This window comes from Ranitomeya variabilis, chromosome 6 (assembly GCF_051348905.1).
Source record: "Ranitomeya variabilis isolate aRanVar5 chromosome 6, aRanVar5.hap1, whole genome shotgun sequence".
Lineage (NCBI taxonomy): Eukaryota > Metazoa > Chordata > Amphibia > Anura > Dendrobatidae > Ranitomeya > Ranitomeya variabilis.
In genome coordinates, this window is record NC_135237.1 from 30,901,100 (window position 1) to 30,923,301 (window position 22,202).

General features: G+C 43.5%; 1 protein-coding gene across 1 annotated transcript in view; it reads right to left on the reverse strand.

Annotated features, from left to right (window-relative positions):
* Positions 1-261: 261 nt before the first annotated feature.
* The window catches only part of ASNS (asparagine synthetase (glutamine-hydrolyzing)), a 44,995-nt gene continuing 23,054 nt past the window's right edge, over positions 262-22,202 (reverse strand). Inside the window, exons 9-13 of the mRNA XM_077268142.1 lie at positions 17,188-17,294; positions 16,794-16,894; positions 16,222-16,303; positions 15,980-16,135; positions 262-590 (exon numbers count right to left, since the gene is read on the reverse strand). Coding sequence (XP_077124257.1) covers positions 387-590; positions 15,980-16,135; positions 16,222-16,303; positions 16,794-16,894; positions 17,188-17,294 — 650 coding nt within the window. The 3' untranslated portion in view covers positions 262-386. The remainder of the gene's footprint in view (positions 591-15,979; positions 16,136-16,221; positions 16,304-16,793; positions 16,895-17,187; positions 17,295-22,202) is intronic.

Consider the following 22,202-nt stretch of genomic DNA (forward strand, 5'->3'; position numbering starts at 1 on the left):
GGACATCTTGGCAAAGTTCCCCCCCATCTACTGGTCCGTAGGGGCGATCTGTATGCACTACATTTATAGAATGATGTGCATTAATATTTCCGCATCTCCAGCCGGCTGACAGGTCTGTGTGTGTCACAATGTGGGGACCCCCAGACAACAACCTGTAAAATTCCCTCTAATAACAGGATCCGTCAATCAGGAGGTGGAGGTGAATGCATTACGTCCTCCAGAGGATGAAGTGTCAGCGTAAAATTAGCCATCATTCTCGGGAACATTTACGTGGAATCCTCCTCCACTTGGTTTTTATTGTAAACTGTCGTCATAAAAAAAAAAAAAGAAAGAGAATTAATGTAAAGTGGGAAATAATTGTTTCTTCCTCAAGGTTGGATGAACTTTTAGGCATCAGATTTATAGTGTGTGAGTGTTCGGGCAGACGGGTCAGTGGCGTGGATCCATCGAGGCATCCAGTAGTGAGTCAGCCAGTCAGCTCGCCCCGGGTAATACTTCTCAAAGATCTGACGGTAGAAGTAACCTTCCTTGGTCTTGGGAGAATTAAAGGGAAACTTTTTGGCAGATTTCTCCAGCATTGTGTCATCGACCTGGAGATAAAGAAACAATGGCCATTCAGTTCCGCAATAATGTATAGAGCCGAGGTTCCATCAGCTCCCACGAAAGTAAGGACGGCGCAGCGTGACCCAGTAAATAACTTGTGACCACAGCTTTGGTGGGCTGGGACATAGCAGAGCTAAACGTGTTATAAAGGAATGAGACTTATTGTAATGCAAGGAGCATAGCTCCCAACCATCCCGGATTCAGTGTGACTGTCCCCCCACGTCAGGGATTTTGTCCCGGCTTCTAATACTCACCTCTCTCTTGGACGTCTCCATCTCTCCTCCTTCTTGGTGGGGAGGTGGTCCGCACCTCTCTGTTCAGTGCATAAGTTAAATTATATTATTCACAGATCTTCTCCTGTGATCAGGTCTTCCTGGGACTCAAAATGCAAATCTTCAGTCTAACAACCAGGCAACCCCCACATGTATTCAAGCCGTCTAGCAGCCACAAATCATGCAGCTGCATCGACAAAAACTAAATCTCCGAGCACGCCAAAATATTCGGAGACCACCCGAGCGTGCTTGGAGAAACCCGAGTAACGAGCATACTCGCTCATCACTAATCACAACTGCTGCACTCAGTAAACTAAGTGACACATCACTGGAATTAGGTTCTCTGCCCCTACATCATGCTGCTGTCAGATGAGGCAGCAAAAACCTGAAAAAGAAAAAAAAATGATGGCTAACATTCAGTTCTGCTTCATCTGTGTGTTAGTTCAAAGGGATATCTAGGGTTTTGAAGCCAAACATTTTCATATTCTTCTACAATATTATTTCAGGACCATGGACAGCATGAAAGCCCAGATAGAGATGTAGCAGAGCCGAGCTTGTCCTTTAACCTCTTAACGACCGCCAATACGACATTTAATGGCGGCAGTTAAGAGGCCTTATTCCTCAGTGCCACTTTTTAACAGAGCAGAGAAATAAGTGTATAGCGCCCCTCAGCGTTGGAAAATCTCCGGGGTCTCGGCTACAGGGGGTAGCGGAGACCCAGGAGAATATGATTTGGGTCGGTTTTTACCATCCCCAGTCACGTGATTGCCGTTATTCACCGAACAACAACGATCACAAAAAAAAGTCAGATTTTCCATTCATTTCTCTCTCCTATGATATGATCTAGCATATCAGAGGAGAGAGAAACGGGGTCCCCTGAGTCCACCTGGTACCTCCGCCATCCCCAGACCCTCCTGCTCCGTCCTCCGGCCCTCCACATCATCTTCCTAGAAGAAAATGGCTGGCACATGAGCAGTGCGCCCACTGAGATCTGCTGGCAGGTACCCAGCAACAAAATAAAAAAATTGTAAATCAAACCCCCATTTGTCACCACCTTAGTTAGATAAAAATAAAATAAAATGTTGATAATTTTTTTCCATCCTATGCAGTTAGGGTTAGGGTTGGTGCTAGGGTTAGGGTTGGGGTTAGGGGTGTGGTGTTGGGGTTAGGGGTGTGTTGGGGTTAGGGCTGTGTTAGGGTTGGAGTTAGAATTGGGGGTTTCGACTGTTTAGGCACATCAGGGGTCTCCAAACGCGACATGGTGCCCACCATCGATTCCAGACAATTTTGCGTTGAAAAAGTCAAGAGGTGCTCCCTCACTTCTGAGCCCTGCCATGAACAGTGGCTTTCCCCCACATACGGGGTATCGGCGTACTCAGGAGAAATTACACAACAAATTTTCTCCCGATACCCTTGAGAAAATAAAAAGTTTGGGTCTAAAATAAATTTTTTGTGAAAAAGTGAAATGTTATTTTTTTCGTTGCACATTGCGTAAGTTCTCATGAAACACCTGAAGGGTTAATAAACTTCTTGAATGCGGTTTCGAGCACTTTGAGGGGTGCAGTTTTTACAATGGCGTCACTTGGTATTTTCTGTCATATAGACCCATCAAAGTCATTTCCAATGTGAGGTGGTCCCTAAAAAATGGTTTTGTAAATTTTGTTGGAACAATGAGAAATCGCTGGTTAACTTTTAACCCTTATAACATCCTAACAAAAAAATGTTGTTTCCAAACATGTGCTGAAGTAAAGTTGAGATATGGGAAATGCTATTTATTAACTATTTTGTGTGACATATTTGTGTGAAAAATTTTCAACATTTTTGACAAATTTCCGTTTTTTTCATAAATAAACACAAGTCTTATCGAATAATTTTTTCCACTATCATGAAGTACAATATGTCACGAAAAATCTCAGAATTAGTGGGATCCGTTGAAGAGTTCCAGAGTTATACCCTCTTAAAGTGACAGTGACAGAACTGGAAAAATTGGCCAGGTCATTAAGGTCAAAATTGGCTCGGTCACTAAAGGGTTAAAGAGTACGATAGTAGAAAAAGGAAAATAATTTAAGTCGCTTCAGGTATGTAACTCTAGACTATACTAGATGTGGTGCAAGCAAAATTGGAATCTGCCTTTGTTTGGGTTTTTTCTATCCCTCTTTTTAACCCCATATTGACCGAGCCATTTTCGACCTTCATGACCAGGCCAAATTTTACCATTCTGACCACTGTCCCTTTATGAGGTTATAACTCTGGAACGTTTCAACGGATCCCACTGATTCTGACATTGTTTTTTCGTGACATATTGTACGTCATAATAGTGGTAACATTTCTTTAATATGACTTGCATTTATTTGTGAAAATATCGGAAATTTGGAGAAAATTTAGCAATTTTCAAACTGTTAATTCTTATGCCCTTTTTTCAGAAAGTAATGTTACACAAAATAGTTAACAAATGCCATTTTCCACATTTTTTTCGGTTAGGAAGTTATAAGGGTTAAAATTTGATCAGCAATTTCTCATAGAATTTTCTAACAAAATTTTCAAAACCATTTTTAGGGACCACCTCACATTTGAAGTGACTTCACATTTGGGGGACCTATATGACAGAAAATACCCAAAAGTGACACCATTCTAAAAACTGCACCCCTCAAGGTGCTCAAAACCACATTCAAGAAGTTTATTAACCCTTCTGGTGCTTCACAGGAACTAAAGAAATGTGGATGGAAAAAATGAACATTTAACTTTTTTTTACAAAAAATTAGCTTTAATTCCAAATTTGCTATTTTCACAAGGGTAACAGGAGAAAATGGACACTAAAACGTGTTGTGCAATTTCTATTGAGTACGCTCATACCCCATATGTGGGGAATAATATTATGGGAAGGCACTGTGTGATGCTGTAAGAATCAGGCTGCACTCAGATGTCATCCGAGTGCAGTCCCATTTGAGAGAGTAGATTCAAACAGGGGCAACGGAGAGTGGACCCACTGGACCGTGACGACGAACCCCTCTCGGACGAGCTGACCAGGTGGACCGCCCCCTATACAGGGAGCGTTAGGGGCAGGCCCGTGAGGGACTATCGCCACGGAAGCTGGAGGGTCGACTGAGATAAGAAGGGTACACTGCAGGAACACAGGGACTGAAGGAAACAGCGGAGGAAACAGAGGGAATGGCAAGGAACTACTGAGACGAGGGAGAAGATGGGAATACTACAGAGACACGGAGGCTGACGAGACAATATGGAGACACAGAGGCTGACGGGAGCAAGGTGTGGTAAAGGAGCCGGGCAGGTACCGCAGAGAAACAGGAACTGAAGGAACAAATCAGGAACACAGGAAAATCAGGCAGGTACTTGCAGAGGAAGGAGGAGTCCCAAGGTCAGAAAGCTAGGAACGCACAGAGACCACAGGTGACCAGAAGCACTTGTAAACACAAATGATCATCAGGCACAGAGGAGCAGCAGGAAGCAGCTTATATACCAGCGTGAGAGCTACTTCCGGGTTACAGTCCTCCAGGATGACGGAGAGGACAGGAAGGAGTGCCAACAGAGAAATCAGATGTGCGCACGCGCAGAGCTGAATGCGCCGCGCACGCGCACCCGGCGAGCTGCAGAAGCCGGGGGCGAGCGCTGCATGACAGTACCCCCGTCTTTACGCCCCTCCTTTTTAAGACTTGAAAGAAACCGGGACAAAATGCGAGGGGCCTGAATGTTCTCACGAGGCTCCCAGGACCTCTCCTCAGGACCAAAACCTTTCCAGTCAACCAAAAACAAAGTTCTCCCTCTAAGTTTTTTCATGGCTAAAATGTCCCTAACTTCAAAGACATCATCCTCGGAAACAGGCGAAGGAGAACAAAGGTTAGAAGAATGAAACTGATTAAAAACTACGGGTTTAAGGAGAGACACATGAAAGGAATTAGAAATACGCAGAGAGGCAGGCAACTTAAGTTTGTAAGAAACGTCATTAATACGAGACAAAACTTCGAATGGACCGATATAGCGAGGACCCAGCTTATGTGAAGGAATTTTGAGACGGATAAATTTAGAAGAAACCCAAACCTTGTCCCCAGGATGGAATATAGGAGAATCGAGGCGTCTTTTGTCCGCATGTCTCTTCATCCTGACTTGAGCCAACTCAAGGGCAGACTTGGTCTCCTGCCAGACCCTGGAGAACTCTCTAGACAGAAGATCAGCCGCTGGTACAGTAGAGACAGGAGGAACCGGAAGAGGAAGGCCAGGATGTTGACCGTAGACGATAAAAAATGGAGATTTGTTAGTAGCTTCGCTGGAATGGTTATTGTAAGAAAACTCAGCCCATGGCAGCAAGTCAGACCAATCATTCTGATGGGAATTGGAAAAATGACGGAGATAAGTTACCAAGGTCTGATTAGTACGTTCCACCTGGCCATTGGACTGCGGATGGTAGGCCGAAGAAAAGTCAAGCGAAATGTTCATAGATTTGCAGAGGGATTTCCAGAAGCGGGCGGTGAATTGAACACCTCGGTCAGAAACAATATGTAAAGGAAGACCATGAAGACGAAAAATATGGTGAACAAAAATCTTTGCCAATTCGGGAGCAGAAGGCAAACCAGGTAGTGCAATGAAATGAGCCATCTTGGAGAAACGATCCATGACCACGAAGATGACGGTACAACCAGATGAAGAAGGCAGGTCAGTGATGAAGTCCATCGATAAATGTTGCCACGGAGTGGAGGGTACCGGTAAAGGATGCAAAAGCCCGGAAGGTAGTTGCCTGGGAATTTTATTCTTGGCACAGGAGGGACAAGAGGCGACAAAACTTTGGACGTCCTTGGACAACGTAGGCCACCAGTAATAGCGAGAGATCAGACGGAGGGTTTTTTTGAGACCAACATGTCCAGCTAATTTGGAGGCATGACCCCAAAGTAAGACGCGTTCTCTGTTCTCTTCAGCAACTAAGGTCTTACCCGGAGGCAACGAGGAAAGAGAGAGAGGAGCAACTGTGATGACTCTTGCAGGATCGATGATGTGCGCAGGTTCTTCCTCCATATCCACCGCCTGGAATGACCTAGACAGAGCGTCAGCTCTGGAGTTTTTATCTCCTGGCAGGAAACGAAGTTCGAAGTCAAACCTGGCGAAAAACAAGGCCCACCTGGCCTGCCGAGGATTTAGTCTTTGCGCAGAGCGGATATATGCCAGATTCTTGTGATCTGTGTAAATTACAAAACGATGTAAAGCCCCCTCCAAGAGGTACCGCCACTCCTCCAATGCCAACCTGATTGCCAAAAGTTCTTTATCACCGATAGAATAATTCTTTTCAGAGGAGGAGAAGATCTTAGAGAAAAAACCACAGGGCACAAGACGACCAGAAGAGGATTTCTGCGAGAGCACAGCTCCAGCTCCAATTGCAGAAGCATCTACTTCAAGGATGAAGGGTTTATTGGCCACAGGACGATGAAGAATAGGAGCGGAGGCGAAGGCCTGCTTGATGGACCGGAAAGCCTCTTCGGCCTCAGACGACCATAGATGAGGATTGGCACCCTTCCGAATCATGGAGGAAATTGGAGCAGAAAGAGAGGAAAAGTGAGGGATAAACTGACGATAGTAGTTAGCAAATCCAAGAAATCGCTGAATTGCTTTCACTCCAAGAGGACGTGGCCAGTTGAGCACGGCAGAAACTTTTCCTGGATCCATACACAAACCAGCGTCGGAAATGATGAAACCCAAGAAGGGAAGAGATGACTGTTCGAAGACACATTTTTCCAGTTTTGCGTACAGCCGATTCTCTCTCAAACGCTGAAGTACTTGCCGTACATCTCTTCTGTGAGTAGACAGATCTGGAGAGAACACAAGGATATCGTCCAAGTACACTACAACACAGGTGTAAAGTAGATCCCGAAAAACATCATTTACAAACTCCTGGAAGACTGCGGGTGCGTTGCATAAACCGAATGGCATAACCAAATATTCATAATGACCATCTCTGGTATTAAACGCAGTCTTCCACTCGTCACCGGAACGGATACGGACCAAATTATAAGCTCCTCTGAGATCCAATTTGGTAAAGATTCGTGCTCCACGTAGACGATCAAAGAGTTCTGGTATGAGAGGAAGTGGGTACTTGTTCTTGATCGTGATAGTGTTGAGACCCCGATAGTCTATACATGGGCGAAGAGAACCGTCCTTCTTCTTGACGAAGAAGAACCCAGCTCCTGCAGGTGAGGAAGACTTTCGAATGAAGCCTCTGGCCAGATTCTCTTGGATATATTCGGACATGGCTTGAGTTTCGGTAGGAGACAATGGGTAAATACGTCCTCGAGGTGGAGTAGAACCAGGAACAAGGTCTATCGGGCAGTCATAAGAGCGGTGCGGCGGCAAGATCTCCGCCTCCTTCTTGTTAAAGACATCCGAGAAGGCGCAATAGGCTGGAGGAATTCCCGTGGATTCCAAAGCAGACCGAAAGGAGGACGCAGGCTTGACAGGAAGCAGGCACCTGTTCAGACAAGACTGTCCCCACCGTAGAACATCTCCAGAGCGCCAGTCCAGAGTGGGTTCGTGATCTCTCAGCCAAGGAAGACCCAAAAGGAAAGAATGAGACAATGAAGGTAAAACATAAAAGGCCAGTTTCTCACGATGAAGAGCTCCAATCTGAAGTTCAACTTCCTCCGTAACTAAGTTGACGGTCTCCCGCAAAGGCTGACCATCGACGGAAGCTATTTGTCTAGGAGTCTCCAAGGGTCTAACAGGTATCCCAAGCCTGTTAACAACCTCGAGCTGAACAAAGTTCCCAGCCGCTCCTGAATCAACATAAGCCTCCAGAGAAAAGTGACGGGAACCTAAATGTAGAATAACAGACAAAACCAGAGGTGGAGAGGAGTCATAACCACCTAGGAAGGCCTCTCTTACCTGTCCTAGGCGGAGGCGTTTCCCGACCTCTGAGGACAGGCGCGTAAGAGATGAGAGGCACTACCGCAGTAAAAACAGAGACCTTGTGCGAGTCTCTCCTTGCGGCGCTGCTCGGAAGACTCAAAGCGATCGACCTGCATGGGTTCAGGAGAAGATGAAGAAACCACCGGGGCTGTTTGAGAAAAAGAAGTCCCTCGAGCAATAGTGGTCTGGCGAAGAGGTCTCTTTTCTCTGGCAAGCTCGCGAGTGCGCTCCTGAAATCGCAGATCAATGCGTATGGCCAAGGAGATAAGATCATCCAAAGAGGTGGGAGTGTCCCGTCCTGCCAGCTCATCCTTAATCCGTGAAGACAAACCACGCCAAAACGCTCCAACCAAAGCCTCATTATTCCACCCAAGGTCTGAAGACAGAGTCCGGAAACGGATGGCGTACTGAGCTACGGAGAGAGTAGCCTGGCTAAGGTTAAAGAGGGACTCTGTGGTAGAGACCAGACGTCCAGGTTCATCAAAAACCTTGCGGAAGGTATCCAGGAACGGATTGAGTTGGGAGACCAAAGGATCATTACGCTCCCAGAGGGGATTAACCCACGCCAAAGCCTCACCCTCCAAATGGGATACTATAAAAACAACCTTAGCTCGATCGGTGGGATAAAGTAGCGGAGACAATTCAAAATGCAACTGGCATTGATTAAGAAAGCCGCGGCACGCTTTAGGATCCCCACCATACCGAGGAGGTCTAGCAAGTCGGGGCGAGGGTTGTGGCGCAGAGACAGGAGCGGAGACAGAGGCCACATTCTGGAGGGCGAGAAGCCGATCATTAATAGAGGCCAAAAAATTCGAAATATGGGACTGAGTGTCCCATTGTAGACCTAGCTCCAGCTGAAGGGCAACCAACTGCGGAGCAATACCAGGATCAGAAGGCTGTAAAGCCGCTAGGCGAGACTCCATGTTTTTTAAAAACGACATGATCCTAGTCTGGTTTTCACGCAAAAAGAGTAAGTCTTTTTGAGTAGCGGAAGCTCCAGCGGGGTCCATGGCCTGATGATACTGTGATGCTGTAAGAATCAGGCTGCACTCAGATGTCATCCGAGTGCAGTCCCATTTGAGAGAGTAGATTCAAACAGGGGCAACGGAGAGTGGACCCACTGGACCGTGACGACGAACCCCTCTCGGACGAGCTGACCAGGTGGACCGCCCCCTATACAGGGAGCGTTAGGGGCAGGCCCGTGAGGGACTATCGCCACGGAAGCTGGAGGGTCGACTGAGATAAGAAGGGTACACTGCAGGAACACAGGGACTGAAGGAAACAGCGGAGGAAACAGAGGGAATGGCAAGGAACTACTGAGACGAGGGAGAAGATGGGAATACTACAGAGACACGGAGGCTGACGAGACAATATGGAGACACAGAGGCTGACGGGAGCAAGGTGTGGTAAAGGAGCCGGGCAGGTACCGCAGAGAAACAGGAACTGAAGGAACAAATCAGGAACACAGGAAAATCAGGCAGGTACTTGCAGAGGAAGGAGGAGTCCCAAGGTCAGAAAGCTAGGAACGCACAGAGACCACAGGTGACCAGAAGCACTTGTAAACACAAATGATCATCAGGCACAGAGGAGCAGCAGGAAGCAGCTTATATACCAGCGTGAGAGCTACTTCCGGGTTACAGTCCTCCAGGATGACGGAGAGGACAGGAAGGAGTGCCAACAGAGAAATCAGATGTGCGCACGCGCAGAGCTGAATGCGCCGCGCACGCGCACCCGGCGAGCTGCAGAAGCCGGGGGCGAGCGCTGCATGACACACTGTTTGACTTTTTGAAGGCAAAAAGGGCTGCAATCGAGAGTGGATGCTATATCGCGTTTGGAGAGCTCCATAATGTGACTAAACAGTAGAAACCCCCCACAAGTGACCCCCAAGGGTACCAAGAAAAATTGGACAACAAATTTTTGGGGTCCATTTTCTTCTGAGTATGCCGATACCTCATATGTGGAGGAAAACTACTGTTTGGGTGCACGGCGAGGCTCAGAATGGAAGGAGTGACTATTTGAAATGCTGACTTTAATGGAATGGTCTGCAGGCATCGTGTCACGTTTGGAGAAGCCCTGATGTGCCTAAACAGTGAAACCCCCCCACAGTTACCCCATTTTGGAAACTACACCCCTCAAGGATTTTATCCAGGGGTATAGTTAGCATTTTGAACCCACAGGTACGGCACAGAATTTGATAACATTAGGTCGTCATATTGAATATTTTCATATTTTTCATGAAAATGTTGTTTTAGCCCCAAATTTATAATTTTCACAATGGATAATAGAAGAAAATGGATCCCATAATTTTTGAGCAATTTGTCCTGAACATGACTATACCCCATATCTTCTGCTTGGGCACATGGCAGGACTAGAAAAGGAAAGAGCACTATTTAGCTGGGATAGATTGTGAATGTCTTGTCGCATTTGAAGAGCTCCTAACATGCGAAAACAGCAGAAACCCATTTGACCATTTTGGAAACTAGACCCCTTAAGGAATTTAACAAGGGGTCTAGCGAGTGTTTTTAACCCACAGGTGCCTCCCAGTATTTTATAACATTGAGATGTGGAAATATGATCTTCTAGTGGTAAAAATGTATTTTTTGCTTTTGCTGCAAATTTTAAAAGTTCACACACCCCATTTCTTAATACCGTGTATTGCCCCCTCTAACATCAATGACAGCTTGAAGTCTTTTGTGGTAGTTGTGGATGTGGTTCTTTATTATCTCAGATGGTAAAGCTGCCGATTCTTCTTGGCAAAAAGCCTCCAGTTCCTGTAAATTCCTGGGTTGTCTAGCATGAATTGCGCGCTTGAGATCCCCCCAGAGTGGCTCAATGATATCGAGGTCAGGAGACTGAGGTGGCCACTCCAGGATCTTCACTTTGTTCTGCTGTAGCCAATAACAGGTCTACTTGGCCTTGTGTTTTCGTTGTCATGTTGGAACATCCAAGTACGTCCCATGTGCAGCTTCCGGGCCGATGAGATCAAATTTGCCTCCAGTATTTGCTGATAATGTGCTGCATTCATCTTTCCTTCAACTTTGACCAAGTTTCCTGTGCCTTTGTAGCTCACACAACCCCAGGCCAAAATCACCAAGGTATGTGAACTTTTGATCGGGGTCATTTGGATGTTTTGGGTTGTCATTATGATTTAAAAAGAGAAAACACAGTAGTCTGACAATAAACGGCTTCACCCAACCACTAACCATGAGTGGAGAAAAAGTTTTGATGTTATCATTCATATTCTCTGAAAAAAGGCCAAGAAAGCAAAAATTCTGCCAGGGTATGTAAACTTTTGAGCACAACTGTAGGAGCAGTATTATAGTAGTTATATTCTTGTACATAGAAAACACAGTTGAAAATCCACGTGTTTTTGTGCAGACTTGATGCGGATTTTCGTGCATTTTTTTCAGTGCGTTTTTGGAAGCTAAATAATGATATATTATTTACCAAAAAAAAAGAATTGTGATGTCATTTCTTTGTCCAACCCCTTTTACATACTCCATTGAATACCATAATATCATCACATACCATGTTCAAATATAATGTTTACACACACAAAACAAATAAGTGAATAACTATCTATAGATCAATCTATCTATAGATAGATAGATAGATAGATAGATAATACCAAGCCCGAGGTTTAGTAATGAACATAATAAAATGGTACATAAAGAGTTAAATAAAGACACACACACACACACACACACACACACACACACACAATCTGCGTTAGGCCGGGGTCACACTTGTGAGAAACTCACACGAGTCTTGCACCTCAGTACCCAGAACTGCCGCCGACACTCGGACCATAGCATTGAGATGCATAACAATACATGCAACCGCAAACTCCGGTCCCGAGTGCCAGCGGCAGTGTCAGGTATTGAGGTGCGAGACTCATGCGAGTTTCCCGCAAGTTTGACCCCGGCCTTAAATGCAATAGCTGTTTAATTTTTATTTTTTTTTTTAAAAGGGGAAAAAAATGGCGTGGGCTCCTGCGCAATTCTCAAAACCAGAGTAGGAAATACCAGTGACTGAGGGAAGATGTTTATAACCTGGGAAGGGGTAATACCCATGGAGCTTCCCAGGCTATTAATATCAGCTCACAGTTGTATATTTAGCCTTTACTGGCTATTAAAATAGAGGACCCCCCCCCCAAAAAAAAAAATGACATGGGGTCCCCCTATAATTAATAACCAGAAAAGGCTATGCAGACAGCTGCGGGCTGATATTCATAGCCTAGGAAAGGGCGATGGATATTGCCCTCCCCCTGGCTACAAACACCAGCTCTCAGCCACCCCAGAAATGGCGCATCTGTAACATGAGCCAATTCCTGCACTTAGTCTCTATCTTTCCACTTGCCCTGTATCGGTGGCAAGTGGGGTAATAGTTGTGGGGTTGATGTCACCTTTGCATTGTAAGGTGACATCAAGCCGACTGCTTAGTAATGGAGAGGTGTAAATAAGACACCTATCCATTACTAATCCTATAGTTGTTACATGTTAAATAAAGACAGAATAAAGTATTTTAATGAAATAAAACACCACACAGTTTCCTATATTTATTATACGCCTAATTCCTGCAACGTCCTCGATCTCCTGAAAAAAAATAAAAAATAAACCAACAGTATACTCCCTGTTCCGATGTAGTTCATTTAATAACGAGTGTCCCATGATGATCTCCCTTGTAGAGCTGTCACATCGGGAGATGTGACCACTCTACATAGGCCGCCGATAACACACTGGCCGGAGATAATATTCCCACAGTGTAGTTCATCGGAGTTCGTGCTCTCACTTTACGGCACTACAGCTGCGTGAGAATTTTCTCATGCAGTGGTGCAGCAAGTGACAGTATTAACACCTCTAGGAGGCGGAGTGATCCACTGTGGGAGGATACCTCCTGTCACTGTATCACCGTGAGACATCGTCGTGAGACACTCGTTATTAAATAGATTACATCGGAACAGGGAGTATTGGGTTGGTTTATTATTTTACTTTTTTTTGCAGGCGATTGAGGGCGTCGGGGATTAGTTGTTTGGTGAGTATGTGTGCTGTATGTGCATATGTGGGGTTTTTTTTTTTTTTTTTTTAGGAATTTTCAGTATTATAGTAGTTATATTCTTGCACATAGGAGCAGTATTATTGTAGTTAAATTCATATACATAGGAGCAGTATTATAGTAGTTATATTGTATATAGGAGCAGTATTATAGTAATTATATTATTGTGCATAGGAGCAGTATTATAGTAGTTATATTTTTGTACATAGGGGCAGTATTATAGTAGTTATATTCTTGTACATAGGAGCAGTATTATAGTAGTTATATTCTTGTACATAGGGGCAGTATTATAGTAGTTATATTCTTGTATATAGGGGCAGTATTATCGTAGTTATATTCTTGTACATAGGAGCAGTATTATAGTAGTTATATTCTTGTACATAGGAGCAGTATTATAGTAGTTATATTCTTGTACATAGGAGCAGTATTATAGTAGTTATATTCTTGTACATAGGAGCAGTATTATCGTAGTTATATTCTTGTACATAGGAGCAGTATTATAGTAGTTATATTCTTGTACATAGGAGCAGTATTATAGTAGTTATATTCTTGTACATAGGAGCAGTATTATAGTAGTTATATTCTTGTACATAGGAGCAGTATTATAGTAGTTATATTTTTGTACATAGGGGCAGTATTATCGTAGTTATATTCTTGTACATAGGAGCAGTATTATAGTAGTTATATTCTTGTACATAGGAGCAGTATTATAGTAGTTATATTCTTGTACATAGGAGCAGTATTATAGTAGTTATATTCTTGTACATAGGAGCAGTATTATAGTAGTTATATTCTTGTACATAGGAGCAGTATTATAGTAGTTATATTCTTGTACATAGGAGCAGTATTATAGTAGTTATATTCTTGTACATAGGAGGCAGTATTATAGTAGTTATATTCTTGTACATAGGGGGCAGTATTATAGTAGTTATATTCTTGTACATAGGAGCAGTATTACAGTAGTTATATTCTTGTACATAGGAGCGGTATTATAGTAGTTATATTCTTGTACATAGGAGCAGTATTACAGTAGTTATATTCTTGTACATAGGAGCGGTATTATAGTAGTTATAATCTTGTATATAGGAGCAGTATTATAGTAGTTATATTCTTGTATATAGGGGGCAGTATTATCGTAGTTATATTCTTGTACATAGGGGCAGTATTATAGTAGTTATATTCTTGTACATAGGAGCAGTATTATAGTAGTTATATTCTTGTACATAGCGGGCAGTATTATAGTAGTTACATTCTTGTACATAGGAGCAGTATTATAGTAGTTATATTCTTGTATATAGGAGCAGTATTATAGTAGTTATATTCTTGTAAATAGGAGCAGTATTATAGTAGTTATATTCTTGTATATAGGAGCAGTATTATAGTAGTTATATTCTTGTACATAGGGGCAGTATTATAGTAGTTATATTCTTGTATATAGGAGCAGTATTATAGTAGTTATATTCTTGTAAATAGGAGCAGTATTATAGTAGTTATATTCTTGTAAATAGGAGCAGTATTATAGCAGTTATATTCTTGTACATAGGGAGCAGTATTATAGTAGTTATATTCTTGTACATAGGAGCAGTATTATAGTAGTTATATTATTGTACATAGGGGGAGTATTATAGTAGTTATATTCTTGTACATAGGGGCAGTATTATAGTAGTTATATTCTTGTACATAGGGGCAGTATTATAGTAGTTATATTCTTGTACATAGGGGGAGTATTATAGTAGTTATATTCTTGTAGTGTATATATGGGCAGTATTATAGAAGTTATGTGTAACTTAGAGTACACTGTTTAATCTCACATAAAGATATCTATGACGAAGGTATCTTTATATTGCAGAGATCATGTAGTATCTTATTATACAACCAATTATTAAAATTCTCTGTTCCTACAAAAAAAACTTACTGGTGGAGAGAAGTATTGGTAAGACTTATCGTGTGATATGGAACAATAAAGAACATTATTACCCCAAAGCTTCCCAAAGTGTTTTTCCATGTAACAATGTAACATAATTTTATAGCAAAAATTATAAAAGTATTTTAGGAGTGATACCTTTATTAGTTAACCAGAAAAATTATATTTGAAAGATGTCAGAGCACAGAGGCTTTTTTTCAAGTTTGAAAAAGACGCCTATGTGCTCTAAAAGCTTGCAATTATGCTATAAAGGTATCACTCCTAGAATACTTTTCAAATTTTTAGCATAAAAGTATTTACATCGATTTTTCTTGCTGACACAATGACACAATATCATTTTTTATTGCACATTTAACCAAAGATTTTTTTTAGAGAGAGATTATTTCAGGTGCTTTTGTCAGAAGGGACAGTCACATCTGAGTCACTGTATAAATGATGCAGAAATAATAGTGGTTATAATATTAAACACAAACCTAAGAAAACTAGTGAAGAAACAGTGCAACACCTCCCCCTGGTGGATGAATGGAGACATGCGCCTCAAAACCTCATACATTCAACTTCAGAGACTATACACTGCGCTATGACAGTTGGTGTGAGAGGCGCCAGGAGTCAGACCCCCTCTGATTGAATACTGATGGCATAGATTAGGGATAGACCATAAATATTAAAGTCACATGGCAGGAAAGTGCAGCAGCCCGCACCTCAGCTGGAGTCACTCATCAAACCAGCCAGCACTGAAGAAACAGCAGGTATAACCTAGATGTAGTAACTCTGCTGCCTGTCTTGGCCTCCCCCTTTCCTAGTAACACTGCTGCCTGTCTTGGCCTCCCCCTTTCCTAGTAACACTGCTGCCTGTCTTGGCCTCCCCCTTTCCTAGTAACACTGCTGCCTGTCTTGGCCTCCCCCTTTCCTAGTAACACTGCTGCCTGTCTTGGCCTCCCCCTTCCCAGTAACACTGCTGCCTGTCTTGGTCTCCCCCTTCCCAGTAACACTGCTGCCTGTCTTGGCCTCCCCCTTCCCAGTAACACTGCTGCCTGTCTTGGCCTCCCCCTTCCCAGTAACACTGCTGCCTGTCTTGGCCTCCCCCTTCCCAGTAACACTGCTGCCTGTCTTGGCCTCCCCCTTCCTACATATACACAGGGGAGGTCCGGCAGACTCACATATATGCATGCTCCCCCCGCAGCTTCCTAACTTCCTAATTTATCTCAGACCCCTGTACCTGCTGTTCTATATGGTCCTGCAAAATGGAAAACCAGGACTTCTTCGTGGAGCTCAGTCCATCGCTGAACGCTTCCTTGGGTCTCCACAGAATGTCTTTGGGGATGAGGTCGGAGCTCTCGAAGGCTTCTCTCAGGAGGTATTTTTCGACGCCATTCTGTGCAGAATAGTAAACTAGAGTCAGAGTGTGGCGCTATCCGAGAGAGACGAGCACAAGGTGCAGAATAAAGCACAATAGCGCACCTTAGGTACCCGCAGCTCGGGGGGCAGAGACAGGTAGTATGCAGTGAGGCGGTGATCCAGGAAAGGCACGCGAAGTTCAAGGCTGTCATGAGAAAATTACAAATAATGTGCATGCAAAATGTGCTGCATAATAGTAATGTGCTGCATAATAGCAACGTGCTGCATAATAGCAATGTGCTGCATAATAGCAATGTGCTGCATAATAGCAATGTGCTGCATGATAGCAATGTGCTGCATGATAGCAATGTGCTGCATGATAGCAATGTGCTGCATAATAGCAATGTGCTGCATAATAGCAATGTGCTGCATAATAACATTGTGCTGCGGACACAGAAGTTTCCTTACTAGTGATTAAGCTATTTGCAATTCGCTTTGTGTAATCAGTTGAGACGAGATCAGAATTAAAAACTCTCTATTAAAATAAGCTCAATGATGGATTTTCAGGTAACTCATGCAAAAACCCAACAATGCAACATGTAAATGAAGCCCAAATACAAAAAATAATTTCTGACCCAAAATACATGCTTTTAAGCAAAAGAAAAAAAAATAGCTTCCAAAAATGTGCTGCTCACCCATGTGCGGCCGTCGTCCTGTCAGCGCGAAGCGCGTCGAACATGTACAGCTCTCGCAGTAAGCGCTCGCTGTCTTCTGCCGCCTCTTCCTCAGAAGGGGCCTGTGAAAAGATTCCACACAAAGCACAATCAGCAGCGAAGTCCGGGCCTGGAGATATGAAGTGTCTGCGGGTCTCGACATGGATTGTGCTGGATATCTCTCAATACCCCCAGTGCGTCGCCCTATGTACCCGCCAGCAATTCTCTGCCCCAAGCTAATCAATGTTTCGCCATGCGGGCTCAACTCTTATCTCTGACGGCAATATGCAAAAAAAAAATTGTTGTGATGAAAAATTCTAAAAAAATTCTCTAGATGTAACAACATTATTCCCACCCAAATAGGTGGATTACTAACCTTATGGAAGTAGATGTAGCCCTGGGTGAGCTCGTCGGAGCCTTCCCCCGAAAATATCACCACGCTGTTCGTCTTTTTTCTTATGTACTTGGAAATCAAATACATTCCTAAAAATTATATTTAAAAAAATTATATTAATAATATATATACGCTCGGTAATATTTTTGTGCAAATGAGCTATTGTTGCATGCCGACAGTTGTGGTTCTTCAGCTTGCTGAATGGTATAATTCTGGTTACACCCCAATTTGTGCAATGGCCTGTCATAGAGAAGAACTAAAATCCCTACAGACATCTCCAGAAAGGGGACATATTGCCCCCCCTTACAATGAACATCTGGGATTAATTGTAGCACGGGAAGGTCGAAAACTAAATTAAAAAGAGGGAAAAGATCTGGCATGTCATCTCACTTGATGCAGAGACCTCCTGCTGTGGACAGGTGATTAAAACAGGATATTTGCTAGGAAAAAAAGACAGCCAGATTGCACTTCTCCGCCTACGAGTAAACAAATCTCAGAGGCCTCCTTTGTTCCAACGAGGGGGCTTCCTCTCATGATAGAATCTGCAGTTAGATGGTTCACCGCTAGTGGCTAGATATGAATATTGGGGTTTGTATTGATCCAATATTTATGGGATATAGATTTTTGGCATCATAGCAGTGGGACGAACAGAACGCATTTATTCACATCACTGTACGTTCACTAGAATCCCTTCAACTTAATAACGGACTGATAGATGACGCTATCCATGTCATGTTTGATCAGAATGTAAAGGTAAAATCACGTTAAGAAATATGATGACGATATCTACCACCTAAAATTCTGAAAGGCCGAGCACATCCCACAAACAGCCCTCACAGGACGTCATCAAGGGGAGGTGTGTGGGCGTAACTTAAAGCTAATAAAAGGCAGACTGAATATAGTTTGCTGTGTGAGTGGTCCATTTTCCTAATCGGAGTGCTTCCTCTTCACTAAGCTCTGAGCCATTTCTGTAACCAGGTTCAGTAGTTTTCTTTTTTGTTTTTCCTTTTTATTTCATGTACGGTAGTTTGTCATACAGAGAATTAAAATCCTTGGAGAGATGAGCAAACAGAGCTTGCAATTTTCAAATTGTCTCCACAACAGATAACTTAAGGAAATTCCTAATGGCTAACAGATGTGAGGCTCTGCACCAGGGATGTGAAGATGTAGATTTACGACCGAGAAAAGAACTAGGAGAAATGTAAAGATCTGTGGTCCTTGGTCCTTTGTCTGCTTATTAAAAATTAAGAAGGGAGGTTTTTATGAACCACGTCACTCTGATAGGAATGTCATACAGAATAAAATGAAAAACTATATTTTTATTTTTTAAGCTTGAAATAAAAAAAAGTGTTTGGTAGCGAAAGGTTACAAAATTTGGTTTTGCTCAATAGAAGAAAAAAATGTTTATATTTATAGATCAAAGAAAGCAGATGACGGGCATGAACCTAAGGGTAAGAGGTCGGTTTTTAATGGAGGGTGAAAGGGAAACGGCTTTTTTTGTAGCAGGAAAAAGATCTGTCTTTACCAAAGTTTTAGTGCTGGACAATGTCCTTTTTTTCCAATTAAAATTGTAATGAAACCCTTTGTATGGACATAGTTTTGTTGACACAACCTTTGCTGCCTTCAGCCACCACTAGAGGGAGCTCCTATTGAACTCAATGATAAAACTGTATACAGTAATCTTGTGAGCTCCCTCTAGTGGTGGTTGCAGGTAGACATGTGTTGTGAATTCTGTTCTTGGGCTCCCTCCTGTGGTCGTGAATGGTACTTTGGTGAGTTCTGTCCTTGGACACCCTCTGGTGGCTTTGAGTGGAACTGCTGATCTTTGAGGTTGGCTTTCTCAGCTGCTCTCGTTTATTGATTCTGCTGGCTTCCCTATTTAACTCTGCCCAGGTCGTTAGTCCATGCCAGCTGTCAATGTCTCAGTACTGGTTCAGATCTCTCTTGGATTTCTCGGATGACCTGTCTACTCCAGCAGAAGCTAAGTCCTCGCTAGTTCATTTGCTGTTCATTGGTTTTTTAATATATTTCTCAGTACATGCTATGTTTCAGTCCAGCCTGCTATTATGATATTTCCTTGCTAGCTGGAAGCTCTGGGGGTGCAGAGCTGCACCTCCACACCGTTAGTCGGTGTGGAGGTCTTTTTGCACACTCTGCGTGGTTTTTGTAGTTTTTATTACTGACCGCATAGTTCCCTTTCCTATCCTCTGTCTGTCTAGAGAAGATTCGGCCTCCTTTGCTAAAATCTGTTTCATTCCTGTGTTTGTTACTTCCTCTTAACTCACAGTCAATATTTGTGGGGGGGCTACCTTTACTTTGGGAAATTTCTTTGAGGCAAGGTAGGCTGCTATTTCTATCTTTAGGGGTAGTTAGCTCTTAGGCTGTGAAGAGGCATCTAGGGAGAGTTAGGTACGCTCCACGGCTATTTCTAGTGTGTGTGATAGGATTAGGGATTGCGGTCAGTAGAGTTACCACTTCCTCAGAGCTTGTCCCAGGTTTTTCCATTTTAACCATCAGGTCATTTCGGGTGCTCCTAACCACCAGGTCCATAACAGTACAGCTGGCCACAAAGTGTTAGAACTTCTCTTTTCCCTCTTTTGAGATGCATTGAGTCCATTTTTTTTTCTTTGCTGCTTGTTTTGTCTTTCTTTTCCCCTTAACCTCTGGGTGGTTCAGGACTCAGGTGTAGATATGGATATTCAGGGTTTGTCCTCTTGTGTGGATCAACTCGCTGTTAGGGTATAGAGTATTCAAGATTATGTAGTTCAGAATCCGATGTTAGAGCCTAGAATTCCAATTCCTGATTTGTTTTCTGGGGATAGATCTAAATTTTTGAATTTCAAAAATAATTGCAGACTGTTTCTTGCTCTGAAACCCCGCTCTTCTGGTGACCCCATTCAGCAAGTAAAGATTGTTATTTCTTTGTTGCGTGGTGACCCGCAAGACTGGGCATTCTCCCTTGAGCCAGGAAATCCTGCATTGCTTAATGTGGATGCACTTTTTCTAGCGCTTGGATTGCTTTATGATGAACCTAATTCTGTGGATCAGGCAGAAAAGATCTTGCTGACTCTATGTCAGGGTCAGGATGAAGCGGAGGTATATTGCCAGAAGTTTAGAAAGTGGTCTGTGCTTACACAATGGAATGAGTGTGCCCTGGCAGCAATTTTCAGAAAGGGTCTTTCTGAAGCCCTTAAGGATGTTATGGTGGGGTTCCCCACGCCTGCTGGTCTGAATGAATCAATGTCTTTGGCCATTCAGATTGATCGGCGTTTGCGTGAGCGCAAAGTTGTGCACCATTTGGCGGTGTCCTCTGAGCAAAGGCCTGAGCCTATGCAATGTGATAGGACTTTGACCAGAGCTGAACGGCAAGAACACAGACGTCAGAATGGGCTGTGTTTTTACTGTGGTGACTCTTCTCATGCTATCTCTGATTGTCCTAAGCGCACTAAGAGGTTCGCTAGGTCTGTCACCATTAGTACTGTGCAGCCTAAATTTCTCTTATCTGTTACTCTGATTTGCTCACTGTCGTCCTACTCTGTTATGGCATTTGTGGATTCAGGCGCTGCCCTGAACTTGATGGGCTTGGAGTTTGCCAGGCGCTGTGGTTTTTTCTTGGAGCCTTTGCAGATTCCTATTCCCTTAAGGGGGATTGATGCTACGCCATTGGCCAAGAATAAACCCCAGTACTGGACTCAGCTGACCATGTGCATGGCTCCCGCACATCAGGAAAGTATTCACTTTTTGGTGTTGCATAATTTGCATGATGTTGTCGTGTTGGGTTTGCCATGGTTACAGGTTCATAAACCAGTACTGGATTGGAAATCAATGTCTGTGTCTAGTTGGGGTTGTCAAGGGATACATACTGATGTTCCTTTGATATCAATTTCTTCTTCCACTCCTTCTGAAATTCCTGAGTTTTTGTCGGATTACCAGGATGTATTTGATGAGCCCAAGTCCAATGCCCTACCTCCTCATAGGGACTGTGATTGCGCTATTAATTTGATTCCTGGTAGTAAGTTCCCTAAGGGCCGACTGTTTAATTTATCTGTGCCAGAACATGCCGCTATACGGAGTTATGTAAAGGAGTCCTTGGAGAAAGGACATATTCGCCCGTCTTCGTCGCCGTTGGGAGCAGGGTTCTTTTTTGTGGCCAAGAAGGATGGCTCTCTGAGACCCTGTATAGATTATCGCCTTCTCAATAAAATCACGGTCAAATTTCAGTACCCTTTGCCTCTGTTGTCTGATTTGTTTGCTCGGATTAAGGGGGCTAGTTGGTTTACCAAGATTGACCTTCGAGGGGTGTATAATCTTGTGCGTATTAAACAGGGCGATGAATGGAAAACAGCATTTAATACGCCCGAGGGCCATTTTGAGTACCTGGTGATGCCATTCGGGCTTTCTAATGCCCCATCTGTGTTTCAGTCCTTTATGCACGACATCTTCCGGAAGTATCTGGATAGGTTCATGATTGTATATTTGGATGATATTTTGGTCTTTTCGGATGACTGGGAGTCTCATGTAAGGCAGGTCAGGATGGTGTTCCAGGTCCTTCGTGCTAATGCGTTGTTTGTGAAGGGGTCTAAATGCCTCTTTGGAGTTCAGAAGGTTTCCTTTTTGGGCTTCATTTTTTCCCATTCTACTATCGAGATGGACCCTGTTAAAGTTCAGGCCATTTATGATTGGACTCAACCTACATCTGTGAAGAGTCTTCAGAAGTTCCTGGGCTTTGCTAATTTTTACCGTCGCATCATCGCTAATTTTTCTAGTGTGGTTAAGCCTTTGACTGATTTGACGAAGAAAGGTGCTGATGTGGTGAATTGGTCCCCTGCGGCCGTTGAGGCTTTTCAGGAGCTTAAACGTCGTTTTACTTCGGCCCCTGTGTTGCGTCAGCCAGATGTTTTGCTCCCTTTTCAGGTCGAGGTTGATGCTTCTGAGATTGGGGCAGGGGCTGTTTTGTCTCAGAGAAGTTCTGATGGCTCTTTGATGAAGCCGTGTGC